This window comes from Siniperca chuatsi, linkage group LG8, assembly GCF_020085105.1.
Source record: "Siniperca chuatsi isolate FFG_IHB_CAS linkage group LG8, ASM2008510v1, whole genome shotgun sequence".
Classification (NCBI taxonomy): domain Eukaryota; kingdom Metazoa; phylum Chordata; class Actinopteri; order Centrarchiformes; family Sinipercidae; genus Siniperca; species Siniperca chuatsi.
In genome coordinates this window covers 20,676,538-20,696,511 of record NC_058049.1, presented here as the reverse complement: position 1 = coordinate 20,696,511, position 19,974 = coordinate 20,676,538, and the positions used below count along the sequence as shown (strand labels likewise).

The 19,974-nt window shown below is 41.4% G+C and overlaps 1 protein-coding gene across 2 annotated transcripts; it reads left to right on the top strand.

Moving 5' to 3' along the window:
* Positions 1 to 119: 119 nt before the first annotated feature.
* Positions 120 to 18,050, top strand: adam19b (ADAM metallopeptidase domain 19b). 2 transcript variants are annotated; one of them, XM_044206364.1, is made up of 23 exons: positions 120 to 422; positions 791 to 903; positions 1,069 to 1,139; positions 8,289 to 8,367; positions 8,603 to 8,679; positions 10,339 to 10,537; positions 10,657 to 10,722; positions 11,346 to 11,417; positions 11,532 to 11,698; positions 11,923 to 12,007; positions 12,386 to 12,525; positions 12,667 to 12,844; positions 12,933 to 13,022; positions 13,218 to 13,413; positions 14,080 to 14,188; positions 14,341 to 14,557; positions 14,732 to 14,809; positions 15,423 to 15,531; positions 15,631 to 15,760; positions 15,907 to 16,006; positions 16,108 to 16,479; positions 16,570 to 16,667; positions 16,747 to 18,050. In XM_044206364.1, the coding sequence occupies exons 1-23, from the start codon at positions 305 to 307 to the stop codon at positions 16,751 to 16,753; spliced, it is 2,871 nt and encodes a 956-aa protein (XP_044062299.1). In that variant the 5' UTR covers positions 120 to 304; the 3' UTR covers positions 16,754 to 18,050. The 2 variants fall into 2 exon arrangements, with proteins under 2 accessions (XP_044062299.1, XP_044062300.1); XM_044206365.1 differs by lacking the exons at positions 120 to 422; positions 791 to 903; positions 1,069 to 1,139; positions 8,289 to 8,367 and adding an exon at positions 8,369 to 8,495.
* Positions 18,051 to 19,974: the final 1,924 nt, after the last annotated feature.

The window sequence follows — 19,974 nt, the reverse complement described above, 5'->3', positions numbered from 1 at the left end:
ACTCACATCTTTTCATCACATGCTGGCTCGTTGCCTCACCTCAGCTCAGTGTCTCCCTCCGTGTGTGTGTGTGTGTGTGTGTGTGGGTGTGTGGGTGGGTGGGGAGGGGTTGAGAAGGAAAGCGAGATGTGCGCCCCGCAGTCTGCAAGCATCTCATTCAGACGAGCAGCACCAGCAGCGGCGGCGGCTTATCGCGATGTCACACCGGCGGCGTTTTCTCCATCTGATGTGAAACACCCGGGCTAGTTTACTGCACATTTATGTTTCAGTTTAGCAAATTCATTTGGAGCCGATTGTTGTTAGAATGCGTCCAGGAGCGCGTCCCCCTCCTCTCGACGCTGTGCAGTCCTCCATGTGTCTGTGTCTCATAGTTTTCCTGCACTGTGTTGAGGCTGCTGTATCTGAAGGCGCTGTTTACAATGGTGAGTCTGATTGTTTCTCAGAGCGATCACTGAAATTAGATTTTTAAATGTCACGTAAAAACTAAATCTGTTTGTTAGGTATGCATAATGTCAATATTAGAATTTATTATTTTTTTATTTGTTAAAACCAATCATCCAATGCACAAATAGGTCTCTCACTTTAGTGACATATATATATATATATATATATATATATATATATATAGTCACTAAGGTGCATGTCATCCACTCTCCACACACATTTTTTCTTTTCTTTTACTTTGTTTATTGAGACCGCTATGCACCAAAATACCAAGGCAAATTCCTTGTATGTGAAACCTACTTGACAGCAAACCTGTTTCTGATTCTTTTTTTCTGTTTTTCATTAGGGGAAAATAATCAGAGTTCACCGAGGAGCATCCTTGAGCACGTACAGAGTTATGAGATTACTTATCCCCTATGGCTGCATCCTCACAGACACAGGAGGTCTGCCAAGAAAGAGGTGAGTCAGTCTGTCTCTCTCTCTCTCTGTCCATTTAGCTAATAAACTGATTAAAAAACACACTGACACACATTTACATCTTGATATAAGTCAGCTCTTGTTTGGTGAACTCCTGCTTCCTGATGAACAATATGTTTTTGGGTTTTTTTTTTTATTCCCTTCCAGAATCCTGCAGAGGCACAAGTTCTGATCACAGCTGAGGGCCAGGAGCTCAGACTACACCTGGAGAAAAACGAGTAAGTGATTTAAGTGCACTACACTGCAGTGTTTCATACATCGGATTAGAGAAGCTAAATGTCTGGCAACTTTTGGTTAGTTTAGAGTAGCAATGCTTCATAGGAACAGGTAAAAAAGAGACAGATATCAAATAGTTAGGCTACCTGTATCAAATTATTCCAATCTGATTAAATCAAGTCAGAGCGTATCAACAACACCCTGTGTATCCTTAGACAAGACGCCCCGGCTAGCCCCATTTATTTGACCAGATGTGAGCTGTCCCACAGACACATTTATAAGGTCAGTGCCCCTGTGGGGGGGGGTTTGGACGACAGAGGGTTGACACCCGATCTGTGTGCCTTGGGCAAACAGGAAATAAGACTGTGCCTCTGCACCTAACATCCTGTAATCTGATGGAGCGGTTCCTGTCCAGTAACAATGGGATGGTGATAGGAAGGGAGCAGAGTATCTCACTCGTGCAATGGACAGCGCGATGGCTGGGTGGGATAGCAGGGAGGACTGGAGCAGTGGAGATGTCGGTGGTGACGACAGAGCTGTGGTTAATCACTTTTGGATTTGAGCCAGCACACAAGTGGAATGGGAAGCTTTTATGAACATTAGAAATGAAGTCAATTTTTACCATCATGTGCTCTCTCTGTCGTTCAGGCACACACATTAACAAACCATGACTCCACTGTGTCTGACTGACTGTCCCCTGAGGGATTTGCCCCCCCTCCACTCTCCCTCCCCAGCAGGTGGTCACACTGTTACATTTTCTCCTGGGCAAGGACTTTTCATCAATCACACAATGTATGTGTCTGCATGTGTGGGTAACAGAGGGAAAGAGAGAAGGGATGATAGAGATTTGATAAAACTTTTAGTTCCTCAACATGAGATAGAGATGGTGTTAACTGACATATATACTTGCAGATTGTTCTAAAAAAGAGGAAATACAATGCAGTAGAAAAATTCAAATTCCTATTACTCATAAGCAAAAAAAATATTTGTTTGTGCAATTTCTCAACTGTTTCCTGTAACAGGAAAGGTGTGAACATTTTGTCACTGGTTTCAATCACTTCTGCTAAAGTTGCAGTAGAATAGGAGTGAGGTGATGTGACAAACGGATGGGTATTGAAATGATTTTAGTGATAATTTTAATGATAAAGCATACAAAAGGAATTGAGAAAATTTAAAGTAAAAACAGAAACAGACATTTCATATTATAGAAACACATCCTACATCTTTAGTATTGATCCTTTAATGTAATGTGTCAGAGCTTTATTGATCGGAAAAAATCGGTTAAATACTCTTTTCTGTCTTTAATACTCGTACGCTTGTATGCCACAATTCACTTAGGGACTTGAGGTGTCGCCTGTGTGGGGTTCATTCAGTCACTGACAGTGGTAATAACTGGTAATAATGTTAATAGTCACTATTCTATGTTCACTATAATTTTTAATGTGCAATTTGGTGGATATTATGAAAATGACTGTTCCATTAACATACATACATATATACTGTAACTTTTTAACAGTACAACATTTTACATTTTTTATGCACCTTAAGTTTTTATGATTAAATGACGTTGTCCCAATTCAACACTGTTATATCATTTTGAGATATTAAGGGAGATGGCGAAGTCGAGGGAAGGATCCATAAAAATTTTTTAGTAATGCTTTGGAAAGTCTTGCTTTTTTTAAACATTGAACGATGAGGTTCAGCCCTCCGCCCCACCCCAGTAATTCTCATACAGTCCCTTACAAAAATAGTTTTACAGCTTTCAAAGAAAGAGCTTGCTAACTCTCTTTATATACCCGTTATTTAGTCTGAGGTTTACCACTTCACATCGCCCTCACTCGTCATTGTTTCCCTTCTCTCCAAGCCCAAACAGCAAATCCCATTCTGAGTTACTGTGTTTTGATTTGTCCTCTTTTGGCCTAATGTGGAGACAGATCTGTGTGAGACTATAGGGGGGGCTGAAGAAGACAGCAGTTTGTGTCAGTGAAGATCAATGTCTGATTTTGGAGAGAAGCCAGAGGAAATGCTGCCAGTGTCCATCTCTGTATCCTGGCTACTCCCTCTTGTCCTCATTGCCCTTGCAACTGTTACTCTGACAGTCAGCAGATAAGGGAGAACCCAAAGTAGCTGTGAGATGGTCTTGATCTTGTCTTTGTGTTTATCCTCCTGCAGCATGTTACAGCTCTTTTTTCCCCCCTGTTCTATCCCTTTTAATTCCTGTCCACCTCATCTGCTCTTCGCTTAATGTATCACTTCAGCAAATCCCGGAGAAACACATAGCTGTGAATTTATGTGGGCATCAGTACTCCCAGTGGCTGGAGTCCAGACTCAATCCATTTGCGTCCTCCCCAGTCATGCTTGTCAATGTACACGTATGTGTGCGCATGGGTCTTTTTTTAGGTTTGTACGTGTAATCGGTGTGTGTCTGCCTGAGCTTTTATCTTAATGAGAGGCAGTGGTGCGCCCATAGAGGGTTGATTTGGTTAAGAGCCAGGCAGGGGCTAGTGTGCTGACTCAGAGTGCAGGAAAAGGGATGTAAAAACAGAGTGAACGATGGACCGGAGGAGAAGGGTTGAGGTGAGGAGAGTCATGGAAAGAGGAAAGTAGAGACAGTTGGGGTCAATTTGGGTGTGAGTTATGTGCATCAGGTTCAGATATGAATCGTGTGGATATTCTTGCTTCCTCCTCTGCATGACTTTCTCTGTTCTTCTGTTTAATGCTCTTCCTGCACACCCTTAAGTGCATGAACCTGAATTAAGCACACCTTTGGGAAATGCCCACAGCATTGTTCCTCCTCTCCTTCTCCTCACCTCATATGTCTTCAACTGTCCACTCTAAAAACAAGCACCCCATTTTTTCTCATTTCTTTCCTCCCCTCACCTCGTCTGATATTCCCCAGGGCTCTAATACAAATATACGTCTCCCACGCGTTTCTCTGCGGTCAGGGTTTGGGAGACTGTGGCCACACGCAGACAGGCGACACACACAGACACCCTTGTGCACACACACACACACACACACACACACACACAGTAGCCCAAAAGAACACAAACAAGACTAAAAGCACAGACCTGATGGATCACAGGTCTTGGAAGCAGAGAGCAGGCATGAATTCGCTTGCCCTTGTATCTATGTTTAGCCTCACAGTGGCACGGCCCTGTCTGCTTGGATGTCTTAATCTAGTCCTCTGTTTTAGCCTGTGTGTTGGGGAAACACGCACAGGGCGTCACAAAACAGAACATTGGCCTCCCTGTGCAATAAAAGCCTCTTCATCATCCATTGCTGAGTGGTACTTTGGCTTTGTGTCAGCCTCTCCACCCGTGTGCGGTGATGTCATCTGATACTATGAGAGAATGCGACCCGCTGACCCTAATGCATTACCCCACGTCCCCTTCTCCTTTCTCCCTTCTTCACTATCTATAAGTACATTAGCATTACTCCCCCACCCCTTCTCTCCCCTCATGAGGCTGAACCAAGCCTTTGTCTCAGCCTCACTGCCAGACAGTCCTGATTCAGGCAAGTATTGCGCTCCTAAATCACAGCATCTGTCTGGACACTGGATGACATCCAAACTTTGTGCAGTGCTCCCGCCATCACACAGAGGGTTTTGCAGTCTTGATTTGAAAGCTCTCACAGCATTTGCCAAAATGCAATTAGACTTAAGAGTTTGGGATATTCCAAGGGTGTTTGTGGTTTAGACTGGTTTATTTAAAGGAATAGTTTGACATTTTGGAAAATGAACTTATTCGCTTTCTTGTCGAGAGTTAGTTGAGAAAATTGATTCCACTTTTACATCTGTACAGTAAATATGAAGCTACAACCAGCAGTGGGTTAGCTTAGCTTAGCATAAAAACTGGAAACAGGGAAATAGCTAGCTCTGTCCAAAAGTAACATAATCCTCCCACCATCACCTCTAAAGCTGATTAACACCATACATCTTGTTTGTTTAATCCATATAAATACCAAAGTGTAAAAACAACAATTTGTGGTTTTATAGGGGGTTATGTGCCAGACTATTTCTTGGCAAGGCGCACTGACTTTCTGGAGTCTCAGCTGATTGCCTGGCAGCCTTACGGTGACAACTAGATCCTAGGAAGTCACTGCACCCGGCCAAGAAATAGCCCCGCATGTAACCCCTATAAAACCACAAATTGTCATTCGCACACTTTTTTTATTACTTTTATTACAAACAAGATAGAAAGTTGTTAATTAGTGATCTTTGGAGGTGCGGGTAGACAGTTTGTTACCATTGGACTTTGCCAGAATAGCTGTTTCCCTCTGTTTAAAGTCTTTATGCTAAGCTAAGATAACTGGCTCCTTGCTTTAGCTTCATATTTAGCCGACAAGCATGAGAGTGGTATCATTTGTCTTATCCAACTCTCTGTAAGAAAGCGAAGATGTTTAACAACAAGATTTTATTGTAGTCACACATGGATATTCATACCCAAATTAAGCTGCTTTGTTCATTCAATCCAATATTGGGCACGATCATTCTGCATTCAGAAGCATACATAAGTGTGTAACGTAGAAAAGGTTTCAGTCATAGTCATCTGGACACTGTTTTCAGAATCAAGGCGTTTCATTCTCAATTGTGAAAATAAGTGTGTAACAGTGCAATTGCTGTTTTGTCCTGACATTTTTCCAAACCCAATAATGTATTTGGCCCAATCCTAAGATGTATTCATTTTCTGCTGGTGGCTGGCTTTACCTTTCAGAAGCATATTGTTTATTGGTTATCCTATTGTTTAAAAAAAAAATCACAAAAACAGTTTGCAGAGGTTAACCAATTATATCACGTTTAACTGCATGTGCATTGCAGTTGTCCTCATATATTTATCACACTGGTAATGATTACCAGAACTATTTTCTTCTATTTTTTTTCTTTCTTTGTAACTGTTTGACCACAATGGCAGTTTATTTTGGGTGATTCTTGTGGTTGTTTTGTCATGCCGGATGACAGATGCATCGCTTCACCTTTCATTCAGTTCTTTACGGTTTCAATAAACCACCAGCAGGTACAACTACACTGGCTATGGCATTTCAATGCCTGAACAGATGAGGCTTTAACTGTATTTAACCCTCAATAGAGCAGACAGTAGCCATGTCTGAATGTGACAAATACATTGCTAGGTTTGGACTTTTCATCAGCATTTTAAGTGATGTGGAAAGCCAAAACTAAAACACTAAAACTAAGCTGGTATTATGCTTTCAGTAGTGGCAATGGCTTTCTTAATGGCATGTTGTGTCTATGTCACATGGCAGCAGGTTATATAGCCATCAGTCTACTAGTGTATACAATTGACTGGCATGTGAGAATAAGGGAGAATGGAGGAGAGAGAGTCATTATGTGTGTGTCTCCTCCTGGGAGAAGTGATTGTCCTTCCTGTATAACGACTGTGGAACAGCAGCCGGGTAAAGCTCAGTCAATCTTCAGCCATTCCGTCATTAATTCTGCCTGTTAGAGCGGGTTACACAGATGAGAGGCATGATGGGAATTTTCGGAAAACTTAAATTTGTAAAACTAGAGGAAGGCCATATATAAATGCGGTTAGAAGGTCAAATCACAACACAGTGGGGTGACATCAGCCGGATACATTACCCCTTAAGTCTTAGTCTTAAGTCGCCCCCGAGTGGTAATCTGTTGAAGCAGCCGTTTTCTGTCTTTGACTTGCTTTGTGGCTGATTGCATCAACAGGCCGTCATTGTTTCAAGAGGCTTGTCTCCTTCAGGGCATCTGACGGGAGAGAAAAGAAAAATCCCCATTTTCTCTTCATTTGTCTTCATCATCCTTTAAAGGAATAGTTTGACATTTTGGGAAACACGCTTATTCGCTTTCTTGTCAAGAGTTAGATGAGAAGATTGATACCACGCTCATGTCTGTGCACTTAATATGAAGCTACAGCCAGCAGCTGGTTAGCTTAGTTTAGCATAAAGATTGAAAACAAGGGGAAAGAGTTAGCCTGACTATGTCCAACAGTAACAAAATCCGCCTACCAACTTTATTTATTTAATTTCAACCCACTGATTTACACTCATTTTATCCAGAAAAGATGAAAGAGGAATAACATTGCTATTACCCTGAGGTAAAGCCACAAGGATGGAAAATACATGTAAATAATAAATAATAAATAATAAAATCTTAGTGGGACATCTTAGGTCTATCTCGTGTTTATTTGAGACTTTGAGACTAGATACAACCAGCATCAGTAGACACATGTAGGTTTCTCCACAGCTTGATTTCACTGCAGTTAAAGCCTATTTTTGATGGATCTGAGTTAGACTGTGGGAGGAGAGATAAGTGGTGATTTAGAGAGGCAGAACAGAAGAAAACCAGCTGTGAGGCAGAAAGAGTTTATGAATGAAAACAGGAAGAATGGATTGAGACAGAGTTGGAAGGAGAAAGACAGGAAAACAAGCATCTGTACGAGATGTAAATATTGGGCCAGTGGGTTGACAGAAGTTTGACAGAAACTGCCTGAGTCTGTAGACACTCACTCAATCACACACACACACACACACACACACACACACAGATGGAGAGTAAGAGGAATGTAGTGTTTTACCACAATGAAATTAATGTTTCTCTCGATATGTGCATGTTTCCCTGATTTATCTGCCTCCCCTGTGCAGTCTGTATTGTTTACTAATGGAGAAATTCCAGTAATAGAGAAAAAGACATTATCTACATTGGTAGATAATAGCCCTGTCAAACAAATGTAGTCTGGACATACCAACAGACTCTCAGTGTAGGCAAGTTACCATCTCCTACTTCAGCTATACTCTCTGCAAAGTAAAAAGGGTCATTTGGGAAAGGTACATATGGATTTTATTACAGTCACAACACTTTTCCACATTATTCTTTGTATTTCCTCTTATCTCAGAGAGGATCTTTGTCTAAATCTTTAAAGCAGTCTGGTTTCGTAGAGTGTCTCTATCAGAGTGAATGTTTTATGAGCTGTGAGCTGCTGGAGAGAATCTTCCATCCCCACTGTTTCCTGCAGCTTTTACTTAAAAGTAAATAAAAATATACAGAATATTGTTCACCATTATTCCACCATATTGCTGTTGTTTCAGAAGATCGAATGTCCGACACTACATACTGTGTATATTCTCTTGCAAATTGTCTCTGAGTTTGTGCTGTCTTTCACCAGGCAGCTGTTGGCCCCTGGATATCAGGAAATATGGTACACTCCTGATGGAGCCCGCAAGTCCTCCTCTCCTGCCAGCACTGTAAGCCTACGAGACAGTTTGATGTTCTTAAACTGCAATGGGGAGTTGTAAATGATAATGGAAGAGAACGAAATAACAATGCAGCTGATCAAATCCTATGGCAGGAGGATAACAGGCAGTAAATGACAGTATGGACATAAAATACTTTTTTTTTTTGCTAACATAACAAGGTCCTCTGGTTGAATCCCTGTCCCACTGAGCTGTGTGTTGAGCTTTAATTGTTTTTGTCTTCCAGGGACACTGTTTCTACCATGGGGAGGTACTGGGCATGGAGGGCTCAAGTGTTGCTGTTAGCACATGCTCAGGACTCAGGTATGTAAAACTCTATCACAGGCTGTTTTCATAAAGTTTTCTAATATTTAGAGTTGGTCCCAATGGTGAAAGACATTTCTAAGAATTCTAAGAAGTCTTCCACAAGACTAAATCCCTCTAAAAATAAAAAGCTATTCATGAAGACTGCTCCTACAGTTAAGAGCTGGGAAGAGGACTTTTCTGTAGCCTCAGAGTTTCTTCAACAAAGGGTTAAATAACTGCAAGAAGTGGAGCCAAGAGAAAAGTATTCCCAACACTTAAAAGCAGGGAGTTAGTGCTGCAGATTATATCATATAGGAATGATTTGTGTGATTGATCTAGAATACCTGTCTACATAACATATTACGTAAGTTACAGTCAACATTTCCTATTTTGGTCTACTTGCCAAAATAAACGAAGAAATTCGTTCTGAACATCACTACTACTGATGCATTTTAAAAGCTGATTAGAAACTTGGTTACACTTACACCTTACCAAGAAACCACCTTTCCTCAGGAGAAATCTAGTTGACAATCCCCTTCCCCAGTTACAGAAACCAGGTTTCTCCTATACACAACGTTTTAGAAATCAGGTTATTGCAGAAACCTGAATGTAATCCAGTTATTTAAGTGCAAATACACTGGTTGCCATTAAATGTATTTTGTGTGCTAATGTGTGGATTTTGAATCTTAAAAATGGCATGCAGAGATTTTCTTGATGGACTGGTGACATTGTTAAAATAGACCATCAATCCAGCAACAGTCTCAACCACACCTCCTATGAATTTTAAGGTTTTTAAGGAAGTTAAGAGCTCTCGGAAAGAATCCTCAGATTGTTTGTGAATGTGATTTTGTAGATGAAAAGAAGTTGCAACCAAAGCCTGCACAACTGTTCAGCCTGTGATCAAACCATGGCTGAATAGATAATGTAACAGGAAACAGTTGTGTGTAGTGTATTGTGCAGTCCAGTAGGTTAATAGGTCATTGGCTCCAGAGTTGGTTCACTGAGTACAGCTCAGTGTGGAGATCCTGTGTTTTCTCCTGGTGTGGCTCCAGGGCAGCAGAGGAGGAACTGGCGAGCGCTGACAGAAATCATAGCCATATGTGTGGTTTTGTGGGTTCAATGCAATCTGGAGGACGGGTGAATAAATATGTCTTCCTACTAATGTAGATTCTTTGGAGAAATGCAAACACAGCGTAGAGGGACACTGACATGTGGGCGTCTGACCTCTGCAGATGTTTTCTACAGCTGCTTGACGTGCTGCTGTGTGCATGCTCGTGTGTTTGTGTATCGACGTCTGCGCTCATGAGTGGTTTTGTGAAGAAGCCCGAGGATTGTGTATCACTCTGTCTGTCCCAGCTGATCTTCATTTATAAACAGCTGTAAATCACCTGAGACACGTCTCTCTGCTCCACCCATCTGTAAAACCACCACGGCCAAATAAAAAAAAAAAATCCAAATCTGACCTGCAACCATATGGTTTTACCCACACTTTAGATTGAATCTGATATGATTTAAGGTTAAAAAGGTTGGTTTTTATTTACAGTATTTGAAATAGAAACAATGATTTCCACAGTATACCACAGTGTGCAGATGGACAGACAGCAACATCATTGATTCCCCTTTCATTTCCTCAAGGTATGATTAGATGGAACCATGAATAGTGTCTTGTTTCCCCAGGGGACTGATTTCTCTGAACACAAGCGTCAGCTACCTGATAGAGCCTCTTTCCACGGATGCACAGCAGCAGCACGCTGTGTTCAGAGCCGAGCGTCTCCATCTACCCAGAGGTAGCTGCCTGCATCACCATGGCGACAAGCAGCGTGAGGAGGGGTTTAAAGACTTCATCCATGGAATGACGTCACCACGGAGCGGGAGGGTGAGTTCGGACAGGACGAACGATGATCACCTGCCTGACATCCTTTGCATGTTTTACACAAAGTATGAAAATAATGTCACCACATATTCTGTGTTTAATTATTCTGTCTCCATTTTCAGGAAAGAAGGGACCTGAGCCAGAATATGAAGTATGTAGAGCTGCTGATAGCGGCAGACAAGGCTGAGGTGAGGACACAGTTGTGGATGTGGACATATTTGGTCATTTTTTAATCAGACAGGAACTAATAAATGTGGGAGTACAGGATGTGGCTTTGTACGTGAAATCAGATCTATAGGCAGAATTAAGTATCATGAGATCATGGGATCACAGCATCATCTTAATAGTCTGTTATGAACTAATCCAAAGACAAGCAGGTTAGGTTAACTGGCGACTCTAAATTGCCCGTAGCTGTGAATGTGAGCGTGAATGGTTGTCTGTCTCTATGTGTCAGCCCTGTGATTGACTGCCGACCTGTCCAGAACCCGCCTTTCTTCCAATGTCAGCTGGGATTGGCTCCAAGCCCCCCACCCCCACGATGGCTGATGGATAAATGTTATGAACTACTGTATATTTATATGCAGTATAAATAGTATATTTCTAGCTTACACAGTATTGTAATAAACCTAAATAAAGAAAACAACTTCAGCAGATTGCACCCTTCACTCTATTCAGAGCTAGTTTAAGTAAATATTAAGCTCTTATTCACTTCCTGCTTGTCTTTTGAAATCTGAAGTCCCCTTTTGAGGTCTGAAATTTTTTGTGTGGGTGTATCTGTTTCTTTGTACAATGCGGTTTATGTTGTTTGCAGTTTGAGAAGCATGGGAGTAGTCTCGAGAAGACCAAACTCAAATTACTGGAAGCTGCCAATTTGGTTGACAAGGTAACATCTGATGTGAAGCATGAAAACCACAAACAGTCTCAGTTTTATCACACCTATATTTAGTAGTGACAAGTAAAATTCTGTGTCTGTGACTTTTCCTATCCACACCCGCAGTACTACAAGGCTTTGAGCATCCGTGTGGCGTTAATTGGTCTGGAGGTGTGGACCAGCCAGGACATGATCAGCGTTTCAGACAGCCCTCACAGCACTCTGGCAGCATTCCTGTCCTGGAGACGCAAGCAGCTCCGATCACTCCCCAACGACAACGCTCAGCTCATCACGTCAGTCACTCTCTCCCTCATCTCCCACTAGTCTTCCCATTTGTCATCCTTCACCCTCTCCAACACTAGTGTCCCCCTATCTCCTCTTAAGCCCTCCTGTCCCGTGGGGTAGATCTCTCAATTGATTTTATCTTCATTGTGTGAGTCAATAATCATCACCAGGTGTATCCCAGTGGCCCGTTGTCCTGCTGGAACTAATCACCAGTGGGGTTTTGTGTCTCCAGGGGGAGGGCGTTCCAGGGCACCACCATCGGGCTGGCACCTCTCAAAGCCATGTGCTCCGACTACCAGTCTGGTGGAGTGAACACGGTGAGAGACAAGAGTCTAAACAAACATGAATCCTCTGCATGCACTCGAGTGGCAATGAAAACCTATGTCTTAGTTCGATCCCCAGCTCCTCCTGTCCACATGTTGAAGTGTCCTTTAGCAAGACACTGAACCCAAAATTGCTCTCTGTGTACGTGTGGGGAAAAAATGTAAGATGCTTTGGACAAAAAGTGTATGCCAAATTAATATAATGTAATCCTCAGTAAGTTTTCAACTCTTAAATTCAAGTTTTAATTATTTTAGGTTGGTATAGTAGAATGCTAGCATGTATCGAGCGATGACAGTGTCTCCAAAATGCAATGAGAAATATATGTGACCTTTCCCAATCTTTAAGTAATGTTTGACTCATCTTTTAAATAGGACCACTCAGAGTTAGCTGTGGGTGTAGCTGCCACCATGGCACACGAGATGGGCCACAACTTTGGTATGAGCCACGACAGTACTGGCTGCTGCCAGGCGAAGGCCAAGGACGGTGGTTGTATCATGGCTGCTGCTACTGGGTACGAAACCTATGCAACAATTAAATTACAGCTATTAACCTAATAGGGAGGAGAAAAATAGGATTTGAAAGATGACATTTGACTTCATGAAAAATTCTGTGAGTCACACTGTGTATGTGCTTCTTCCTCACCACGGCCCAGGGATCCATTTCCACGTGTGTTTAATGATTGTAACCTGAAGGAGCTGAAGAGCTACCTGAGCTCTGGAGGAGGGAAGTGTCTCTTCAACCTGCCAAACACCAGATCCATGTATCAAGGGCAGCGCTGCGGTAATGGTTACCTGGAGGATGGAGAAGAATGTGACTGTGGAGAAGAAGAGGTCTGTGTGTGGTGTTTCTTGGATGTTGCAGTATATATTTTCCCTGTATGTGTTTACCAGAACTCATGACTCTACACTGTTTGTGTAGGAGTGTACCAGTCCCTGCTGTAATGCCAACAACTGCACTCTGAAAGCTGGAGCTGAGTGTGCCCATGGTGTCTGCTGTCATAACTGCAAGGTACTAACATTAGAATCTGACCGTCATCTAAACAAAGGGAAATTCTATCTCCCATGAATGATGTGTCCCCTGGGCTAATTGTAGCAATTGAATTATAGCTCTACAATTAATTATTTCTTCCTATCTCTTGTCACTCAGTTTGTCCTGGTTTTTTCCTAAACTTCTCTTCCTCCTTTTCATCCCTCTCCGTCTCAGTTGAAGAGCCCAGGTGTGCTGTGTCGTGCTCCCTCGGGTCCGTGTGACCTAGCAGAGTACTGCGATGGGAAGGCAGAGTCTTGTCCTGCTAATTTCTATTTAGTGGATGGTACGTCGTGTGCAGGCGGGCAGGCCTACTGTTACACCGGCATGTGTCTGACCCTGGAGCAGCAGTGTCAGTCTCTCTGGGGACAAGGTGGGTAAACTAGATGCTTATAATCTATAAATCATTTGTTCCAAAAGGGGGTATATCCTCCATTTTGATCACATGTAGCATATACAGTATTGTAAATGTAGCATATTTTAGCAATACTCAAGAATGTCTGGATTCCATATACAGACTTAGTTTTTTATTTAATGCCCAATTGGAAAAATGCATGCCACCTACAGTCATGACAGCATGTGACACTGACACAGAGTTTTTATTTGTATTTACTCTAGATGGTAAAAGATTAAGTTAGATTTTTAGTATGTAATACTGACGTCAGACTGACAAGTATTTTGAGTTAAGTTGAACTGTGAATCTTGCGCAACTCTTAAATATCACTAATATATGCAAATAGTCTCACATTGTATCTTTAAAGCAGTTAAACATCCAGTGCATGCTGAAGCAGAGAGGCTGGATAGAGTTAAAGATGAGTCCTCAGCGGGTCACAGGATTAGAGATTGTTATTGGACAGTGTCCATATTCACATTGTAACAGAGCCTCCCTGGAGAGCCTTTGTAGTACCACAGGAGCCACACAGAACAGTAAGGGATGCCATCTGGTCTCCATCAGGTGGTCAAATAACTGTGTGTGTGTGTGCGCACACAGCCATATTAATGTGTGTCCATGCATTTTCTCTCTCTCCTTCGACCACAGATGGCCGTCCGGGCCCTGACCTGTGTTTTAAGAAGGTAAACGAAGCTGGGGACATGTTCGGGAACTGTGGCAAAGATCTGCATGGAAAGTACAGGAGCTGTAAGGACAGGTGAAGATCAGAACTATTTTCGTTCATTTTATTTCTTTCACTACTTTCATTTACTCACTCAGTATCTACATTTCCTGAGAATGACAAGTTAAAGTTTGTGGCCCTTTTCCAGTCATTGATCTCAACAAATCAATTTTTATTATTTCTTCCAGGGATGCTCAATGTGGGAAAATCCAGTGTTTAACTTCAGCCACCAAGCCCATTGAGAACAATGCTGTTTGCATACAAACCACTGTCAGTGTGGGCAACAAGAAGATCAAGTGTATGGGAACACACGTATACAAGGCTGGGCAGACTGATGATGAGGAACAGGGTGACACTCTGGACCCGGGCCTGGTCATGACGGGCACCAAGTGTGGCGATAACTCGGTGAGACCCATACATGCGTGGAGAAATACTAAATGGAATTTATTGTTGTAGCAGAAAGCTACATTTAATTGTTGTAATTTACAAAACTTGTGGCTCCAATCTCCAAGTAGGAAGCACTCGATTCTCTAACCCCTTCTCTGACTCTCGTCTTCACACCCCTCCTTCTCTTAACAGATTTGCTTTAATGGAGAATGCCGCAATGCATCTTTCCTCAGAGCTGATGAGTGCAATGCCAAGTGCCATGGACACGGGGTACGTTTCTGCGTGTGTGAGGAAGGATGCTGGGGAGTGTTGGGGAAGATTTGGCTGCTAGCCCACTATTATGGAAGGCTGGCAAACTCGGCAGTGGTGCAAGAAGTGTTTAGGTCTTTTACTTAATTAAAAGTAGCAATACAGCAATGTAAAAATACTCCAGTAGATATGAAAGCCGTGCATTCAAAATCTAACTCAAGTAAAAGTACAGAAGTATTATCAGCAAAATGTACATAAAGTATCAAAAGTAAGAATACTCATTATGCAGCAGCATGGTCTCTGTCACGGTTAAATCTTTATCTGCAAAGTAACTATAGCTGTCAGATAAATGTAGTGGAGTAAAAAGTACATTATTTTATAATCTCAAATGCAGTGAAGTAGAAGTATAAAGTAGCAGAAAATGGAAATATTCAACTAAAGTACAAGTACCTCAAAGTTGTATTTAATGTACTTAGTAACTTTCCACCACTGAATCTCTAACTCTTTTCTACTTTGAATAATTTTAAGTACCTATGTAGTCCTGAAATGTCATTTACTCCCATACCTGCATGTCACCGTAATAAATCTAAACATTTATGTTGTAATTTTGATGAGTAATATGTTCTTTCACCAGCTGTGCAACAACAATCATAACTGCCACTGTGATGCGGGCTGGGCTCCCCCTCTGTGTGACCAGAAGGGGTCTGGGGGTAGTGTAGACAGTGGACCTGTCATCAGCCACAGTGAGACATTTAACTGTGTTTTTCATATGTTGACAGTTTTAAAATATTTCTTTGAAATTATGCAATATTCTGACTCTCGTCTATTTTATATTCCAACAGGCAATCTCCTTCCAGTCCTGCTGGTCCTCCCCTTGCTTCTCTTTGTGGTTTTGGCTGCTATTGGACTGTGGTGCTGTAACAGACATAAACTCCACCCACTGAAAACCTCTGCTCCGCCTCCAGTGCCAACGTGTGTAATTCTGAAGTGTTAAATACTAATACTCTAGATTTTGGTGAACATCAGTTTGCCGGTAAAGTACTTTTGCTTTAGTTTCCATGTTGTGCGGATATATAAATGATGAGTCTGTACTTTTCTTTTTGTGTTTTAACCCTCAGTTTAGTCCCGGTCGAGGGCAAGTCTCTGTATGCCGACGGTCATGTGAACGGTCACGCTAACCCGGCATTCTTGCTAAAAATACAGGACTCAGACCACCTGGTAAAGAAGCCCATGATGACCTAGACAGTGCTGTCATTCTCTATTGTTTTTGAATATTAGAATAAACCACTGAACTTTGTTATGGTTGCATCCTTCCACAGGGGAAATCCTCTCCTCGTCCGAACCCGTCTTGTTCAACTCGGTCCAGACATCCCATTGTGCGTCCAGCAGTGAAGCCTCCTCCCATACCTGTGAATGCTGCAGTGACGAAAGAGCAGACGCCTCGGCCCCCGATCCTGCCTGCAGCTTCTCCTCAGAGACAATACTCTCCCCAGGCTTACACTCCACCTCCCATTAAAACTACACAGCTGACCGAGCAGAGACGAAACCAAGCTCCTCCACCACCTTCAGGACCTCCGCCTTTACCTTCCCTGGACACGAAATCCCCCTCACAGCATTCATCAGTACCCAAACCCCGACCAGACCCCCCAAACAGACCTCCACCGCCTTGTCCTGGCAACAAGCCATCAGTGGTGATTGTTTTTTGTATGTTTTTAAGTAAATAAGCAAATTTTGCTTCAGTGAACTGACTGTGAAATGTCTGACTTGTCATTTTTATGTAGGGACAGCAACAAATGAAAGGCCTGCAGGTTACCACTAATGCCCTGCAAAGAGGAAAATCTGCTTTGGCTCCATCTGCTGGACATAAAAAGCAAAACAGGTAATTCATCTGGTGGCGTTTTCTAATGTAGATCTATGCAAGCCCCTTGTTAACTTCTCTTCTTTGTTGCTTCTTTTAGAATCTAAGAGCTCAGGGAGACATTGGGGACTACCACTTACAATAATGGACTGCCTCAAACTGCCTTTTTGAATATTAGTGGCTGACAAAGAAAATATGGGATGTGATAAATACTTGACACTCTGGGTCTGTTACACTGTTATTTACACTGATGTGTATTGAGGGAAAATGGTAGAATTACAGAAGGTCATAGTACATATCACAGTGTTTTAAGTGTTTTGTAAATTAGCCCTATGTGTCTGCTTTAACAACTTGAAACAGCCAGAGCTGTGAATTTAAGAACTTTTTTTTGTTATTATTATCTCAGAAGTTAATGGAAATTGTAAAATTCCATGTGTGCAGCAGTGCTGAAACACTGTTCCAGGAGTATTTATTCACAAAGAAAAATGAATGTTTACAGTGTAGCCTATGTACTAAATATGGTGTCTCTTAAAGAGCATCAGCTGTAAAGGGATATCTTATATTAAGAAAAGATGCCAATATTGAAGTGCTTACGCTTCTTATGTGTAAATAAGAATGGGGTTCTAGCTGGACTTATGGAGGCCAGTGAAAGCCCTTCATGCATGCTAGTAAATGCTTATGATGAGAGATATGTGTCTGATATGAAGCAGGAAATGTTAGGGATTTTTTATTTCTTTTATTAGTTTTGTTTGAATGATTTTATATTGTTGTGGTGTTGCACTGTTTAGTACCAAATACTCACTCATCCCTCCACAAAGTACCAACTAGTAATAGTCACCTTTCAAGCAGAAAGGAGGTGATTATTTGATACCAAAAAGATTTTGGGTGAAGTATCACTTTAAGATGACCATCTTCTTAGTTAATCTTAGTTCTGTCACTGACAATCAGTGATGAAGTTGTCTTTGTCCAGGGCAATATTTCAAATCATTTCAAATGAACAAAATGATTATTTGCATGTATCAGTTAAACATCTCAAAATTTCACCATAAATTGGAATAATTTTGCATGTTTGTCCAAAGATGTTACTAAAACTGTTCATTGTGAGTTCCCTGATGACCAAAATGCTATAAAGCTACTCTTCCATCTGAGAAGACTATGTTATATGACTGCAGGCTATGTAACAGTGATAACTTTGGCATCACTGAAGGTACTGTTAAAAATTGAGGTGCATTTGACTGCCTGGGGGATGATCTGGTTTTATCTGTAATATGGAAATACAGTCTGTCAGCTGCCGTGTTTTACCTCCTTATCAGACATGAAAACCCTGGAACTGTGCAACACTGTCTTCAACCGGAATTCAAATAAACATGTGGAAAAATAAAAATAAAATGTTATACATTTTAACTGGTTGTGTTTTGTCAATATATGTGTAATATATCTATGCACTATATCTTTGTTTTATAACTGAGTGCCAACTGACTGCACAGCGTAGCACTGTGGAATTTGTAATCTTTGTAATATCTCCACACTGATAGGTACTCATTCATGAACAGTCCTTACATAGGAATCCTAAAGATGCTTTTTTTTTTTTACACTTGGTGAATATTGGATCAACTATGTGGAAAAGGTTAAATGTGTTTGAAAAAACTTTTTAATTTTAGTTTGATTTAATTCATATTTTGGCCACTTGGGGGCAAACGCTGTGTACAGCTGAGGGGAACTGCAGAGTTGGGTGAGAATTCCCTGTGGGTTCATCACTACAAGCAACACCTTTCACCCATTGTTATTATAAAACTGTTGATTTATAGAGCAGCTTTAAATTAACTTAACTGCATCTGCTGGAGATATCGTGACCAAAACTAAGTGGAACATTAAGGACTTGTACTCCACTGAACAATTTGTCACAAAAAGTTGTGTTGATGATCAGGTGATTTTCAGAAAGAAAGGCTATTTACTCTATTTAAATAAATAAATTTATGCCAAATTAAAATGGTACATTCACATCACTTCCTTGATTCCCTTACAGGTGGAAACTTGTTTTTTTGGTTGTGTTGTTACTAGATGAGGCCTTTGATTGTAACGTGAATCCCTCTGCTTTTTAAACAGTTATAAATCGATAGTGTATGTATAGGTTGAAATGACACCCCCCCTTAGCACCGCTGGAAATGCTGAAAGGTGCCTGCCCTTTAGATCTCCACATCCTTCACTAAGATGAAAGCTATCTGATTTATTCTAATCAAAAGACTGCTAAATACCAAGGCCAGACCCCCTGAACCAACCTTCCTCCAATACAAAAACAACCACACACACACACACACACTCCCTGGTCGACTCTGCGGACTGAAGAGCCAGGTGATCTTCCACAGGACCAAAGGGAGGCAAAGATAGCTGTGACTCAGAGGGAGACGTGGAATTGGCAGGCAAAGGTTTTAGCATGTGGCTTAATTGCAGCCAGCCTCTCCTGCTGAGCATAATTAGTGTTAGCTAGCATGTCACTTCCTGTGGAGTTTCATTTATTAGAGATGATGATTGGCTGAGGGATAAAACGCAGGCGTCACACCCCCGCCTCACCTCACAGTGGGAGGTGGGCGCAGCCAGGAGAGCAGTAAAGAGATGATCTCACCTGCTGAAAGCTCCCCTGCCTTGTATAAGGACCCAATTAAGCCTGAGTTATTTTTCCACTTGTAATGTTGATTGTATCACTCCTTTTTTTTCACCAATTTTCTCTCAATCTGTCCCTCCTTTCTGCTCAGATTTTTTTATCCTGAACTCCATCATCAGTCTCTTCATTATTACTTAACATATATACATGTAGTATGTATTAGCTATGTGGTTTTATAGTAAAAGATTCTAAAAGAAAAACACTCTTAAATTCATTCACCAATTCCAACTAAGAGCAAATAACTAGCTGATACATCAGTATCTATGCACTCTAGCACCACTATTACTTCCTCCAGGGGGTTTAAGAATGTAAAATCTACATACTGATACAATGTGGATAAATGTAAAACATTTTCTGGAATGAGTAAACTGTAGTTATCCATTGTGCATTTTTAGTAAGTGGTTAATTTGTTTTAAGCTGAAATGAGGCACTGCAACCTGGTTGTGTCTGAAATCAGTCCCGATATGCAGCACTATGTTTACTTTCCACAAATGCACCAATTGTTTTTGAGTGTCTGAGTTCTAAGTGTAATATGCATGCATTGTATAGTGCAAAAGATCATGTAGCCTAATGTAGTGAAATGTAGTGTCCATAGCATTGCCTTTGGTAGATGTGTAAATTGCAATTAATTGACACAACATCTGTCAGTAGTGGTGCAAAATGCTG

Coding starts and splice junctions, on each gene's coding strand:
- adam19b (XM_044206364.1), top strand. CDS start 305: ATGCGTCCAGGAGCGCGTCCCCCTCCTCTCGACGCTGTGCAGTCCTCC. Junction 15,532..15,630: donor TGGACCTGTCATCAGCCACA/GTGAGACATTTA, acceptor ATATTCCAACAG/GCAATCTCCTTCCAGTCCTG. Junction 15,761..15,906: donor GCTCCGCCTCCAGTGCCAAC/GTGTGTAATTCT, acceptor TTTAACCCTCAG/TTTAGTCCCGGTCGAGGGCA.